The sequence below is a fragment of the Cladophialophora yegresii genome (assembly GCF_000585515.1).
Source record: "Cladophialophora yegresii CBS 114405 chromosome Unknown aczIN-supercont1.1, whole genome shotgun sequence".
Taxonomy (NCBI): domain Eukaryota; kingdom Fungi; phylum Ascomycota; class Eurotiomycetes; order Chaetothyriales; family Herpotrichiellaceae; genus Cladophialophora; species Cladophialophora yegresii.
In genome coordinates this window covers 5,216,356-5,231,740 of record NW_006913045.1, presented here as the reverse complement: position 1 = coordinate 5,231,740, position 15,385 = coordinate 5,216,356, and the positions used below count along the sequence as shown (strand labels likewise).

The 15,385-nt window shown below is 53.8% G+C and overlaps 5 protein-coding genes across 5 annotated transcripts; 2 read left to right on the top strand and 3 right to left on the bottom strand.

The window, feature by feature from the left end:
• Nucleotides 1-118: 118 nt before the first annotated feature.
• On the bottom strand, nt 119-910 carry A1O7_01887 (uncharacterized protein; the record flags this gene model as incomplete). Its single annotated transcript, XM_007755923.1, has 1 exon — nt 119-910. The coding sequence occupies one exon, from the start codon at nt 908-910 to the stop codon at nt 119-121; it is 792 nt and encodes a 263-aa protein (XP_007754113.1).
• Nucleotides 911-2,067: 1,157 nt separating this feature from the next.
• On the bottom strand, nt 2,068-2,576 carry A1O7_01886 (uncharacterized protein; the record flags this gene model as incomplete). Its single annotated transcript, XM_007755922.1, has 2 exons — nt 2,068-2,137; nt 2,260-2,576. The coding sequence occupies 2 exons, from the start codon at nt 2,574-2,576 to the stop codon at nt 2,068-2,070; spliced, it is 387 nt and encodes a 128-aa protein (XP_007754112.1).
• Nucleotides 2,577-3,500: 924 nt separating this feature from the next.
• On the bottom strand, nt 3,501-5,615 carry A1O7_01885 (uncharacterized protein; the record flags this gene model as incomplete). The annotated part of the gene is made up of 1 exon (XM_007755921.1): nt 3,501-5,615. The coding sequence occupies one exon, from the start codon at nt 5,613-5,615 to the stop codon at nt 3,501-3,503; it is 2,115 nt and encodes a 704-aa protein (XP_007754111.1).
• Nucleotides 5,616-10,704: 5,089 nt separating this feature from the next.
• A1O7_01884 (ATP-binding cassette, subfamily F, member 3) lies at nt 10,705-13,081 on the top strand (the record flags this gene model as incomplete). Its single annotated transcript, XM_007755920.1, has 2 exons — nt 10,705-10,767; nt 10,883-13,081. The coding sequence occupies 2 exons, from the start codon at nt 10,705-10,707 to the stop codon at nt 13,079-13,081; spliced, it is 2,262 nt and encodes a 753-aa protein (XP_007754110.1).
• A 619-nt stretch (nt 13,082-13,700) lies between these two features.
• Nucleotides 13,701-15,261, top strand: A1O7_01883 (uncharacterized protein; the record flags this gene model as incomplete). Its single annotated transcript, XM_007755919.1, has 3 exons — nt 13,701-14,003; nt 14,054-14,831; nt 14,909-15,261. The coding sequence occupies 3 exons, from the start codon at nt 13,701-13,703 to the stop codon at nt 15,259-15,261; spliced, it is 1,434 nt and encodes a 477-aa protein (XP_007754109.1).
• Nucleotides 15,262-15,385: the final 124 nt, after the last annotated feature.

The window sequence follows — 15,385 nt, the reverse complement described above, 5'->3', positions numbered from 1 at the left end:
TGATGATGTTGATGCTGATGATGTTGATGCTGATGATGTTGATGCTGATGATGTTGATGCTGATGTATCGATATTGCAGTAAGTCCCTGCGTCGGCTCTCCCTCCACAAAGTCACTCGCTACACGCGTGCAACCGCCACACGCTCCTCTACATCTTCGATGCAGGGAGGATTGTGTGGACATGGGCGTGGATGCAGATCGTATTCCACGCCAGCCATGATTGTCCGCACCAACAGGCGCCCCTTGCACATCTTGCGGTCTTCATTGTCTCGCTTGGACTCGACGCAAATGTGTGCCGGCTCGATGCACAAGGGTCCGTGGCAGCGGTGGCTGGCGTACTGGCCGTCGTCGCTGAGGAGAAGTTGCACCTCAGCATCTGTCTTGTGGGCAACGACGGCCAGGCGATGTCCACTTTGTGGAAGGGTTTGGGACCGGTTCTCGACGAAGCCGGGAAGCCGACGGGGGTTATCTGCACATAATCGTTGTCCTGTTGCAGTCAGCTCATCGTTGTCCATGCAGTTTGGGAGAAATCCACTCACGCTGCGATTGGCAGTCTTTGCTGCCACAAGACAGCCCTTCTCATTCCTCACAGCTGGCCCAACCACTGCTCCTGACCGAGACTGATACCCGTCCCGCAGCTGTCTCCATGTCTGTGACGCCATTGCGCGCGTCACCACACGGAGTTCTTGCAGCATGCGGGAGGGTGGTCTTCCGGCCAGGGCAGCAGCTGGGCCAGCCTCCTCCTCTTCCTCGTCGTCATCATCGGCACCGGGGAGGACGGCCGGCCCAGGAGGGGGAGAGGGAGAGGGTGCGCGAGCCGGGAGGGCGGCGGCCGCAGGCGGAGGGCGAGCGGTGTGAGCGAAGGAGAGGTTGGTCTGCTCGGAAGGGCCGGGCTTCGGAAGCTTTGGCATCTGGACGCATCAATATCAGCATTGCTCTACTTCTCTATCAGACAGACGGGCACTTGTGCGTACGACTGTGGTGTGAATCTGCTCTGGTGGGAGGGAAGTATTTCGCCCTTCTCACATTTATATAAGACATCAACACTCGCCTGCGCTCTTTCTAGATGTCACAACTTCCCCCACCTGCCACTGCCCAACGTCGTCAACCTCTTCGATCTGATGCTCTGCTCCCGTGACGCAACGGCATCTGCTCCCGGTCTATCCAAAAGCTCAGCCTGATACATGACTATCTTGATACTTAGATCCACCACGAGCCCCGCTATATACAGGAATGCCCTTAGATATCCTGGGTAAATCTCAACATCTCTTTTCACTAGTTCTATGTTTCCATCTTAGCCTGTACTAATCGTTCGTGGGTCGAACGCGCGCTACACAAACAGAGTGGGCGAGTACATTACCTTAGCTGAAAGGTCTAGGTAATCTTAAAGTATTATAATTCTTACTCTTTAAGAAGGAATACCAAGTAAGCGCAAGTCATCAGCTTGCGTTGATCACGTCCCTGCCCTTTGTACACACCGCCCGTCGCTACTACCGATTGAATGGCTCAGTGAGGCCTTGGGACTGGCTCAGAGAGGTCGGCGACGGCCAGTAGAGTTAACGACAGATCAGATGTTAACTGAAAACCCGATATTGGAGCTACCATCCCTGCTCGATGCAGGCCGTTCTGGGGTACCACGCTGTACTTGTATTCGTCCTCGTTAAAGGCGTGGAACCCTTGGTTGGCGATGCAAATATTAGAACAAGAAAGAGACCCACAGCGCATATCAATAGTTCACGTCAGGACTCCTCCAGCAAAGCTATGGAAAGAGCATGGAAATAGGCCTGAGGAGCCTCATTCTCTTCCTGGTCGGGGATCAACTCGGTTATGGATACTGTTCTGTACGCTGCCTGTCTCAACCATTTCTCCTGCGTCTTCACGTCTGACCCGTCCCACTCAGCCACAGAACTGAGTCCCACATCATGCTGCGGGCATACATAACTTGGTGGCTCTATCGATGCGACTGAAACTCCAAGAACGCCGTCGAGCGTACGGTGCAGCCAATTCGTGACGATTGCAAATCTTATCCTCTCCTAATGAAGAGCGCTGCGGCCCTGATTGAGCCCCTCTATTTGTCGTCGTAAAACCCTTCTTTCTCTAGTCTTCGGCGAGCCTCTTCGAGGGCCCATGTCTGTATCCTAGAGGCGCACGTTAGCAAGGGAAGTCCCATTTTGGGCGGTCCAAACGTCGAGTGTGCAATGTAGCATCTTGTCATTGATTGGACTCGCAGGTGTAGGTAAAACAAAAGTTGTCAACGTACGAAGTATCCTCCTTCATCGTGTATGCTGCAATAGCGACCACCCAGCTGGCCACAAACACCCAGGCGAAACCTTCCCACCCTTCCTTTTCATATTTCTCTCCCGGTCGAATGCCCCAAAGCCACCCTGACGGAGGATCGAAGTGGTCGTCGTGTCCGCCTGCGTGGTGGCCGTGCGAGTCATCACCACGGTGCTCATTGTGGGCGGTCGCGGCCGTGCGGATGGAGGTGCGAGCCAAGGCTACGCGGGAGCTTGAAGGCGCGGGACGAGCGAGGGCGGAGGCAGGGCGTGCCAGGCGCGACGGTATCCGGTTGAACATCCTGGACTGTGCTGTGGTTATCTCACGTGTGGGTGCAGCAGTGTAGCCCGGGACGACACCACAGCAGATCGGAGAGGTCAATCCGAGCAACGCGGCAGCTGCAGGATGCGTTTGACCTGATGGCGAGGCCGAGGAGTCGTTCTAGGTGTGAGGAATGGCGAATGATGACCGTGTCGATGCGCGGTCTTATCGAGAGGTGAGGTTTGAGTGAGGTCGAGACGTCTCTGAAATTGCCAAGCGTTTTCGGAGCTGCAGCTCAGAGTCGGAGAAGCGGCGCTGACGCAGAAACGAGTTCGAGAGCGGCTCGAGATTCCCGCTGTCCACCACTCTCGATACTGACACATCGGCAGTCTTGCCGGGCTACAACGGGTAGTCACGATAATTACTTCAAGTCCAAGGATGGAATACAAGTCGGTCGATAATTGAGTCTCTACAATTCACCAGTCAATTCATCCTTGCATGACCCACGCAACGGTCCAATGCTACTTGTGTACTGCTTGTTGCCATGTTTTGCCTCCCCCTGCTTTCGCCAGCTTCAACGCTTTGTGTACGGAAATCTGCAGCACGACGAGCAGGAACAAGAACCCCTCCCTTATGTTTTGCACAAGAGTTCACTTCGACAGTTAAACTCCTCCATGAGAATCGTGAAGATGCCGTCCGCCCACAGTGCATACCCATCACAATGCCGACACTCACACGCGGGTGGTGCCATGCATTTGTTTGCCCGTTTATTACAAAAAGTCTTCGTGCCCTTCCCGCTTTCTGCTTTTTGGGTGTCCAATGCTCCGTCCCAATACAATGCTGAAAACGACGTGCGCCGTCCCATGCATCCAAGTCCAAACCTTGACCTCATTCGTAAACTCCGTGCCTTCGTACTGTACAATGCTGCACAAGGGAAATGAAATCCCGCTGGATCTCGCGCCTTCAATTAGCTTCAACAACCGTGGTAAAAGTCAACGGCTGGGGATGGTCGTGGTCGGAAGATGTGCTAGCCACGTCAAGATAGCTATTCGCACTCCTGCTTTTGGGTAGCCCGGGCTTTCTCAGCCCTGGACTGGGAGAGTTCGGCGGCTCGAAAATCTGCCGGAATACCGGCTCTTGAAATTTATGCACCGGCCGTTCAGGGCTTAGGGACACTCCTTCGGCCTTTCGGACAATCTCCTTCAGCGCTCGAGTGATTACTCCTGCTCTGACCACGAGATCTCTGAGATCTTGCGTGTCGAAAGGCAGTTTATGGAGATCATGAGAAGGGGTTGCCCGTTCCACAGGTGATGACTCCACCGCGGTCCGGTTGTGATGGATGGCCTGCAGAAAGCTCTTAGTCTGCAAGCTCTCCCCACGTGGTCGTCCGTAGGGAGGCGTTGCCGGGCTGGAGATGGAACGTCGGCTAATCGTTCGTCCGAGATCGTCTTCGGTGGTCCTTTTGGGCGGTGGTGTCTCGTCACCAAAAATATCAGATGATACCGGCGAAGGCGGCCGGGGGAAAGCTCCGTCATCCTCATTGACCGTAGCGAGGTCGATGATGCTTTCTGCGTCTTCCCATAACTGTCGTGAGTAGCCTCCAAGTAAGCCTAGGTCGGCCCCACGGACGCGAAGCCTTTTAAGCTCTTCAACCAAGAGCATGAAATCTCGCACCTGACCAAATTGCATGTGCACACTCTGCTGGCGGTCTATGATGGACTGGGGCACTTTGACGCTTCGGATCGACTCCCGATTCTTTGCCTTCTCTTCGTCTTTTTGCGACAAAGCTTCCTGCATCTCTTCGGCATCGTCAAACTCGAAATCATCGCTCCATTCCTCGCTGACAGGCTTGCTCCCAAGTGCCCATGTACCGAACTTGGTGGCGGATGATGGCGCATCAATCTCGGTGAAAGTGTCTCGATTGACCGGTACACTCTGGCTCCGAAGGTGCATGGCTGCATTGGTCTTCCGTCCAGAAGCTCGACTCCGCCCAGCGTGCGTGCCGTGTTTCCCGTGCACTGTTTGAGGTCGTGGACTAATGCCATTAGACTGGTCGCTGCCCAATTTGGACTGTTCTGACCAGTCAAAGATTGATGACCTCTTGATAGACCGTTGCTCATCGAAGTCGTCCTCTGAGACACGGTCGAATTGACTCTGCAGGGGACTCGACGACACGTTGGTTGGGACATCTTCTTTGACTCTATCCGACTTGGGCGACCAGTCTATATCATCTTCGACGTCCAAGTCCATCATAGTGGGAAGCTCTGGCTCCCTATGTTGCAATCCAAGAAACAGATGGGCCGTAGGCGGAGAAGAATTCAAGGTAGCCAAATCAGGATGCACCTTTCTTGGCACAGGAGTTGAAACCGAATCCTCCCCATCCGTCGTGTGGCTTTTGACTGGAGTGGAAGCCTGGTTGGGGCTGACGCCTTGCATGTGCTCGTTGTTTTCGAAACCATGAATACCCATGCCAATCGTACTCGGTCCACTTGCTCCCTCCTGTGAGATGGAATGCACATCGTCATTCAGTGTCGCTCGTTGCATCATTTGTTCGATGCTGTTTGTCTCACCGGGCTGCTGGTCCACAGACATCTCATCAAATATCGTTTCTATCTTAGGTTGACGGAAGCCGGAATGACTACTGGCTGTGGCTCGGGTGGCCAGAGAGTCATACGCTGTATCGCTGTGAAAGTCCATAGAGTCGTCGTCCGTAAATACTCTTGTGTCATTGTCGGAGCTGGCGGTTGTGGGGTCCGAAGGAGCAACAGAAATACGTTTCGGGATGGTGAAACGGTGCTGTGGAGGGCCATACGAGGGAGGAGTTGAAGTGAACACGGGAGTTCCATGAGGTAGATCGATCTCGAAGGTGGAGATGTTCGACAGTGGTGATATATTTGAGAAGGCAGTCGACGGAACAATGCTCCCGTAGGCTTCGTCTTTGTTCAGCCTTACGACAGGGTCGGTGAAATGACGAGGAGGGATGCCTTTCCGTACCGAACCCAGTGTACGCCGCATCTTGTGCCGCCGTGTTGGTGGGGAGGGTGGGATTTCAGACGGCTGCTCAGTCCGGTCGTCCATGTCGGCAACGTCCCGGGGTTCTACAGCTCCTCCCAGAAGTAAAGTCGGCGGGCGCCCTTCCGGGATAGAAACTGTCCGCGCAGTGCCGTCCCGATAGAAGCCAGACGAATGTCTTTTCCTGGAGTACCCGGTCTCAAAGAACGGTCTCCAGGTGGACTCCTGAGAAATGTATCCCGGCAGCTCTGGGAACGTAGACTCGGTAGTCAAGGGCCGGGTGTAAGGTAAGCCAGACAACGTTGCAGACCTCTGATGGCTTGTAGCCGGACGCCTTAGAAGAGCCGGAGGGCGAGTGGTACCGTCACTGGTAAGAACCCGCTTAGAAGACGAGCGCTTGACTAGCTTGTTAGGTTGGTCCAGGTCGTTTACGGAAGGCCGCGAGGGAGCTGGTGAGACGTCGAGCCTAGACGAGGACGATGCAGGGCTACCACGAGTGGGACGGGAGAGACTCGAGATCCGTCTTAACCAGGTTTGACCTTGACTGGGCCTCTGTTGTTCTTTCCCTTCTGTTGACGAGTCCCTCTCGCCGGACGTCCAAGGCCTCAGTATCCCGTACCTGCTGATCGAGCTCTCACGCGAGCCTGTGCCTGTGCTCTGGGTGGCTGCCGAGGGGGTGGTAATTTTCCGTCGTAGAATAGAGGTCGAGAGCCGCCGTTCGATTCGCTCGGATAGTGCTGAGGCTGGTCCGTCGGGGTCTGAGGTAAGAGGACGTGGTAACTGGGGAGAGATAGGAGAATATGTGGCAGCATTTGTACCAGGGGCCTTTCTCTTGCCGGGCTTGATCAGATATGTATCTCCTTCAGATGTACCCAAAGCTAAGCCGGCAGCGGCAACGCCCAAGGTACCAACCGCACAGAGCTAGACCCAAGGATCAGTAACTGCTTAGAGAGCACAAAAGAGGCTTGACGGAGTCATTTACCGTAGCAATGTGCTCCTGTCTTGATTCCATTATGCGTGACGAGCCAAAAGCCCTCGAGGCACCGCTACCCAGATCCTCTGGAGGCCGCTGGTACGGGACGTCCTCATGGCGGATTCACCATCGGTAGCAGGTGCAGGAGGGAAAAGAGATCGGTGAGCAGGAGTGTCAGTGAGCTGTTATCGTGGTCGACTGCTTGGTCGTTCTAGAAGACGTGTGGTGGGCGCAAGGGGTACAGGCTGCTGGTGGACGCGGGCCACAAATCGGGCGAGCACACGCGACGGGTTTGGAATGGGTCGGGCCAGGATGCGAACGCAGGTGGATCTGGCCGATTAAGGCTGTATACCGTGAGAGTACAAACGCAAGAGATGCAAGGAACGCACAAAAGCACAAAAAAGGCCACAAGCTGAAGAATGAAGTCTGGGAGATTGTAAAAGAAGCCCGAGGGCGAGGAATCTCAGCTGGGAGTCAGTGGTAGATGTTTAGGTGCTTGTGGATGGAAAGTTTGGGGTGTGGCTATTGGCACGCAAGCACCAGGGCGACCCCAGATACGCGATCCACCATACGGAGTGCTACCTGGGAGTTATAGGTAACCACCGTCTCTCAGCGCTGCACTGGGTAAGGCTGTCTTGGCCCGTGGTTGGATTTCAACTCTGGAGCTGCGAATCGTCTTACAGTACCTGGTCGCTCCTTCAACGCGGCTTAGAATGGGGCCTGAGAGACAGAGAAGTGTATTACTTTACAAAAGAACGAACCTGTAACGGCCGGTACTGGGCTCGTCTCTACTGCTTCTTCCTTTTGTGTCCATATCCTCTTTTTGTACAGCAAGGTGACATCCTGGCGCTGCAGGCGGGTAGAGCGTTCAAGCTACGCATATCAATCGCAGCCACATATGCACCCGCTTCTTGGTAGACCTGTCAGAGCGTTTGAGAAGCCGATGCTGCTCATCCTAGGGGATTTTCCAGTCGGTTCCGTCGAGGGAACTCGGGAGCACAGGGCAACATGTTTCCCGACCAGATATGCCCATGGCGTCCAACTCAGCTGTCAGTGCGTCAAACTCGAGACCAGAGCGCCTCCCGTCGGAGGTGGGACGATACGATTGATCGCAACTTCGCATTCACAAATCATTCCGCGGCAATCTACAGGCACTGTAACCGCAGATGCTACATTATTAGGCGGTATCGTTGCTCAACGCCTGGTCAATCAGACGCGGTGCTACTGGTCTACCCTCAAAAGTTCTGAAATGAGATTTCTTCTTGAGTCCAACTTCCTGTAGCAATTGAACGGAGCTGGAGAGGAGAGGTCCGGACATTGGGCTATCGAGAATGACCATGGCTCGATCAGCTCACTGACTTACACGGTGCTTGTCATAGCACAACGCCGACCTGCACCCACAAGATGCTACTGTTGATCACTGCTGCTTGCGTGTCGATGGGAAAAGAGTCCGTGGATGTGGCGGCACCTTCTATCAGACCGTACAAGTAACTATCATGGTGTGATACCCTTGCGTCCGCAGGCACAACGACTCCGCAAACTGTGAAATAATAGACCAGGTATCCCAGCCAAGGTATATCCGTGGTCCCTAGCAAAGAGTGCAGGGTACTCGTACACGCTCACTCTGACGCGTGTTAGAAAATCTGCTTCTTGAGCTGCCTTTTTGAGAACCAGGCGACCCGTTGAAGCCACAGGCATCACCCTGGTCACTTTCCTTCTGGTATGAGGTCTCGGGAACCTCAGTTGCAGATGGAAGGAAGCTCAGCCGTTCAGCACCGAGCCATTCGGCATGTCCAGCTGTTTTGGCGTGGGAGTGCACGCGAAAAAGTCGTCAAGCATCTGGAGGTGCCCGAAAAGCAAGCTTTGGAGCTGAACAGACCACCGGCGAACGCATGAGAAAGATGGTTCAAGCAAGTAGCGAGTTTAAAGTGCGTTAGCGAGGGCCCAGCGCGTGAAACGCGATGATAAAACCTGGAAAACAGGGTCAGCGTGTACGTAAATGGCTGCTCAATCAGATGAGAAAGTCCAGCATGGATCCTCTCGGCTTGATATCGCCATTCGACAACCAGCTAGCCACGCTCGCCGACCACATTTTGGCGGTCGAGATCTTCTAGCCCCAAAGAGTCGCAGCTTGCACGGCACATGCGGCTATGCCAACAGTTGTCTCACATATGCATGTGGAAAACAAGTTTGTAGATCCGGAAAAGCGCCCGTTTGTTGTCGGTCGCATCAGTGCGCATAAGGACAAGCGGAGATGGTGCGCGGATGGAAGCTCGTTCGAAACTCTCGCGCAGCCGAGTCGTCTCGCCTAATCAAGGGACACTGACCGTGGCCACCTAGTGGCTGATCCGGGTGGAGGCCGGCTCTTCACAACGGAGCCATGGGCGCCATGATAGGCTGGCATCATGTATGACGGAATCAGCGTGTTGATACACACAAAGTAAGATCTCGCGTCGCGTGCCAGCCGATCTAGCTTGAACGGGCATTGATGATACAAATGGTGAGGCTAACCGGCTGCTTGGCTCCTCGCACAATCTGAATCCACTGGTGAGCATCAAGCTGCTTTGAACATGTACTCGTGTCACGCATCAGCCTCGGAAGACGCGAGAGAGTTCAGCCGAACTCCAGCGGTGGGGAAGCGTGGAAGACCGTGGCCGCTGATTGACTGACCACTGGCGGTGAAAATATCCAAGGCAGTTGGAGAATACTAGCAAGGCCCGGTCAAGCAGCTGGGATGAGTGAACTATGCCGCCTCCTCACAGACGTGTCGATGGCCCGATTGCCGGGCAATCATTGACAACTGTCCATGGAGCAAGCAGGCAGCCTATGTAGCAAGGCTCGGCAAGAAATACTACCCCAAGCCAGGCTTGAGAGTGTGAGTTCCACAACCATCACTGTCAAGGCTTTGTGCCCTTATCCAGCGATATTTGTGCTGCTTCAAGTCTGCCTCGGCTGAGTCACAGTCGCTGCCAACTTTCCACAACCACCCCGTGGAAGAGACACGGGTCTATGCGGGGTTCTTGCAGGTCAATGCCTCGAAGCTGAAGCTTGACTTCAAAAGGCGGGACGGGGAGGCGGGCGTCGCAAGACCACTTCCTAGAAGGATAAGGTCGTTCTACTGCAAAAGGAAATCCGTGCGCTTAACGTGTCATTCGATACCCACAGCTCGGAAACCAATGCCAGGGCCTGTTCGACGCATACGCTCGTTGGACGCACAACGGCTTAGTCGACGTATCTTGCAAGGTTTTGCAGCACAGCTCTGTGGACGGCACAGGCGTAAAATGCCTGGTCGTGTTCTGCAGGTATTCCTGTGGCCTTTCTGTTCAGGGTGACGGAGAAGCCTTCCACCAAAGTAGTCGCTTGCAGATACCACATGTACATAATCCATGCCGGTCAGCCGTGCTGCTGACTACTGCAGGACGCTTGTTATTTTACCGAAGCACTCCCTTCGGGATATCAGCGATCGTGGATGGACGTCGTTTCCGGGTCGTGGCAAGACTACACTATTTTTGAGCTTGGTGATGTGCGTCTTGCAGTCGGGGTCCTCGCTCAGCGCTTGCTAGTTCTCCAACCACTCGCCGCATGAGCATGTCCTCGCAGACCAAGCAGAGACCGACGCGTTGCTCTTCCAAACACTTGCCTCGCCCTGTCCGGCCTGATCAGAGTGTGACTCAAGTTCAGGGGAAGATTCGCCTACCTCGTACGTACTGGAGAATGAGAGTTCGCGGGTGAAATGCCACTAGTACGTATTTGTCTTAGGCTGCCAAGAGCGGTTCGGATAGGTTCCGCTGTTCAAATTTCTGCCACACCAGACACACCTCAGACACATCCAGAGTTTACCTAGGTATGTGACTTCTCCTGGTCTCACTCGCTGTCCATCCGGCATGATTATTGGACAGAGTCGACTGTGAAGCAGGGAACAGGAGCTCAAGCGCCAGTCCCTCAAAATAATTTCAGGCACAATACAGACTCAGCCTCGTCCACACTAAAACCACATTTTCGTCTTCCGTCTATCTCCGGCCTATTGACCGAACACTTGTCCATTTCGGGAACACCGATCAAGGTATAGGTCTACTTAGCACTAAATTCAAGACCGACGGCACGTACTGTGTGGCGGCGTTGACTTGTGTCCCGATCCTTGTCAAATACTTCTGGACCCCTGCATCGCAGCCTTTGGCAACCATGGAAGCCGAGATCCAAGCTCAAATCCCAAATATCGACCATGTCCTGTCTGAATATTCCGTGGTAAGTCGACATCTTCTGCATTGTGCTAGGGCCTATCTGTTGCACATCGCCGTCGGCCCTGCCTTGTCGCTTGACTTTGTTGCAGGAAGTCATTCCGCTAAATAGGGGCTCATAGGGATACCTGAACCATGCATCCAAGCTCTACGTCTCAGAAGACGATCCATCTACTCAATCACCACTGGGAGAAGCTCTTGAGACTGTGACATCTCTGCTTGTCTCGGCTTCCGGGAACTTCTCTGACCAGAACGAAACAGCCATCCGTAATCTTGTTGAAAGATTCATTGCGCGACTAAGCGAGGCAAATGGCATCGATCCCGAGCGGCGACAGATGCCCTTCACGGCCAGGAAGCTTGAACAAACCATCCAAGTCAGCTCGCAACGGAATGTCTCTTCCACTTTGGGCTTGACTAGTGGTGCTGTTGACCTCGAGGCCACCAATGCTCGTAAAGTCGAATCCAAGGTCGACAGAAAGAAGCTCGAAAAAGCCGAGCGCAAGATCCGAGCGAAGCAAGACAAGAAGGTTATGAAGAATGTCGAGTATGAAGCATCGAAACTGCTTAATCAGCCAGACTCCACGCAATCGTACGAAGAGTTCTTCATGGCCGTCAATCCTCTTCAGCTTGGCGCTGATACTCAATCGAAAAGCAAAGATATCAAGGTGGAAGGCATCGATGTGTCGATTGGTGGAAAACGTATCCTGACAGACACGTCTCTAACATTGGCCTATGGTCGGAGGTACGGTCTGGTGGGCCAGAACGGTATTGGTAAATCTACTCTTCTCCGGGCTCTGAGCCGCCGAGAAGTCGCCATCCCCACTCATATCTCTATCCTTCATGTCGAGCAAGAGATCACCGGAGACGATACTCCTGCCCTTCAAGCAGTGCTCGATGCCGACGTCTGGCGGAAGCACTTGCTAGCGGAGCAGGAGAAGATCTCGAAGCAGCTCACAGCATTGGAGACTGAGAGGTCAAAATTAGCTGATACTTCCAAGGATGCCGGCCGTCTGGACAAAGAGAAGGACGGACTTGACATTACACTGGGCGACATTCAAGCCAAGTTAAGTGAGATGGAGTCCGATAAGGCGGAATCTAGAGCTGCCAGTATTCTTGCCGGTCTCGGTTTCTCGCCAGAACGGCAACAATTCGCAACCAAGACCTTCTCTGGCGGTTGGCGGATGAGGCTGGCCCTTGCACGAGCACTTTTCTGTGAGCCCGATCTGCTGCTGCTCGACGAACCTTCCAACATGTTGGATGTCCCCTCGATCACATTTTTGTCCAACTACCTACAAACATACCCTAGCACAGTATTGGTGGTCTCACATGACCGTGCATTCCTGAATGAAGTGGCAACTGATATCATCCATCAGCATTCGGAGAGGTTGGATTACTACAAAGGCGCCAATTTCGATGCCTTCTATGCAACCAAGGAAGAACGAAGAAAGAACGCCAAACGCGAATACGACAACCAAATGGCACAACGAGCCCACTTGCAGGCCTTTATTGACAAATTCAGATATAATGCTGCGAAGTCGTCGGAGGCGCAGTCGCGTATCAAGAAGTTGGAAAAAATGCCTGTCCTCGAACCACCTGAGGCTGAATACACGGTCCATTTCCGATTCCCCGACGTCGAAAAGCTTTCCCCTCCGATCATCCAGATGACGAATGTCTCTTTCGGTTACATAAAAGACAAGCCTTTACTTCGCAACGTCGATCTGGACGTCCAACTTGATTCAAGGATTGGCATTGTGGGCCCAAATGGAGCGGGTAAAACAACAGTGTTGAAGCTGTTGATTGGGCAGCTCCAACCTACGTCTGGCTTGATATCGCAGAACCCGCGTCTCCGCATCGGCTTCTTTGCGCAGCACCACGTGGATGCTCTGGACATGAACACTTCCGCAGTAGGCTTCATGCAAAAGACGTACCCGGGCAAGACTGACGAAGAATATCGACGGCATCTTGGAGCCTTCGGCATTACAGGGATGACGGGATTGCAAAAGCTTGAACTGTTGTCTGGCGGTCAGAAATCTAGGGTGGCTTTTGCGTGTTTGTCCCTGACGAATCCGCATATTCTAGTCCTGGACGAGCCGTCGAATCATCTCGACATCGAAGCGATGGATGCTCTCTCGACAGCATTGCGGCAATTTCAGGGCGGTGTGCTCATGGTGAGCCACGACGTGACGATGCTTCAGAATGTATGTACCAGCCTATGGGTCTGTGACCAGGGTATTGTCGAGAAGTTCCCTGGAGACGTGAATGCATACAAGAAGAGGATTTCCGCACAGGCCAACGAAGCCGGGGTGGTACAGGCGCATTGAAAAGGAAATCAACACGGCGTCCGAGACGCATGGATACAGGGGCCCGACTCGAATTGTGCAGGCTGTGCCAGGCGAGCGGCTGAAGTCCACGAATGGTTTGTCGCTGTTGTCAGTCTATATTTCCTGGTGCATCGCTGGTGTAGCCAAGAGCCTGCCGTCGGTTTGTGTCGTCGTAACACCGCCTGTGCATTCCCAGCATATTGGTTTGGATTCTCTCGTCGTGTCTTCTTTTGCTTGGATGCTTACAAAGACAATTGACAAGCGTGCACGTAGATTTCGGCTATCGGCATTCGCCTCCGCTCAGGTGCCCCTGTCGTTGACGCTAGTGGCCAACGCCGGCAGTACCCGCACGCTTCTGACTAGGGCGGTGTATGAGATCATCATATTGGACTGCGCCAACTGTGTCTTGCATGGGCAAGCACCATGACCACTGCTCCTTCCAGGGACAAGAGAGATCCTTGCGGACACCTGCCTCATGTCATGGAGCTTTGTGCAGCTTCAGAGAGGACGGGTTTGTCTATTTCTCATACCATAAAGCCCCCTTGAGTCCTGGCTGAGTGCGCAACTCATCATTCCACCCACCGACCTCAATCACTCTTTCTACACTGATCTGCCCAAGATGAGAACCTTCCCAGCGGTCATCGTAGCAGTGCTCACAGCCCGCCTGTCACCAGCAGTCGCGCAGTCTTCCTCAAGCTGCGGTCCGGCACCCTCAGGCTCGATTCAACCTTCCCTAGCATCGGGATACCGCATGCAAGTGGTTGCCACAGGCTTGTCCAAACCCCGTGGCATCCTCCTCGACAAGGCCGGCAATCTCCTGGTGGTGGAACAGGGAAGAGGCGTTGTCTCAGCACATACACTGGAAGAGAATAATGGCTGTGTGTCTGTCGGGACATCCACAGACGTTACTCCTGCGTTGAGTGTTCGTCAGTTTGCTGTCAGATGCGCTCACAACGACTGATGTAGTAATAGCTGAATCACGGTATAGAGATCTCGCAGGATGGAACGACTCTCTTTGCTTCCTCATCCGAGAGTGTCTACTCCTGGAGCTATGATCAGTCAGCGAGGACAGTCTCAAACAACGCCACTCTTGTCGGCAACATGGCAGGCAGCGACCACACAACTCGAACACTGTTGCTGTCAAACAAGGCTCCTGGCTTGCTTGTGGTTACCAGAGGCTCTACCTCCAACATCGACTTTGATGCTGCTAGTTTGGCTTCCGGACACTCTCAAATCAAAGCATTCAACATCAGCAATCTGACCAGCACTCCATACGATTTCGATAGTGACGGCCTGCGGTTAGGGTGGGGCCTGAGAAATGATGTCGGTATTGCGGAGCATCCAAACAGCGGTGGCCTCTACTCAGTGGAGAACTCTGCTGACCAGATTACCCGTATGGGTGTCGACGTCCACGAGGACAACCCCGCCGAGGAACTGAACTTCCTGGGCTATCTGAATGGCACCCAATATGCTTCTCAAGGGGGCAACTTTGGTTACCCTTGGTGCTTCTCAGCCTGGGGCATTGACGATCTTCCAGAAAACGACAATTTGACCGTGGGAAGTCAGTTTGCTATAGATGCCAGCCCCGAATCCAACAATGAGAACCGGACAGACGCCTACTGTGCTCAGCAAGTGCCTGCACGCTTGGTTTTCCAGGCTCACATGGCTCCTCTTGATATCAAATTCAACAACAGCGGTACAGAAGCTTGGGTCACGTTCCACGGCAGCTGGGACAGGACTGACCCTGTGGGTGAGTTAGCGCAAGATTTGGAAGCACATGTTATCTTTGATGGTACGTTGGCGCATGCTAATCACGGTGACCCACAGGATACAAGATGTCCGTTGTAGCGTTCAACGCGAATGGCGAGCCGGTGGATGGGCCGCAGAGCAAAACAGCAGCCCGTGATATCTTCGCCAACCAGGACAACTCGCGATGTCCCAATGATTGCTTCCGTCCAGTCGGCATGGCCATCGACAGTCAAGGTCGTATTTTTGTGTCCTCAGATGCCTCTGGCGAGATATACCTGGTATCTAGGGCCTCCGGATCTCCAACTTCGTCAGGGACCCCGTCCTCTGCCTCCAGTTCAGCCCCAGGGTCAACCGCTGCAGGCAGCCACGTCAAGCCTGCAGCTCTGTCAGTTATTGCTGGACTGTTCTGCGCCATGGCTCTAATGCAGTAAATTTTAATGGGGTCCGCAGGCACATACACGAGAAAATAATGCTATCACGGAGCAAATTCGATGGGCCGGGTGTGCCGCGTGCCGACAATGGAAAACTTCATCGATGCAATGTCGAGCACATCAC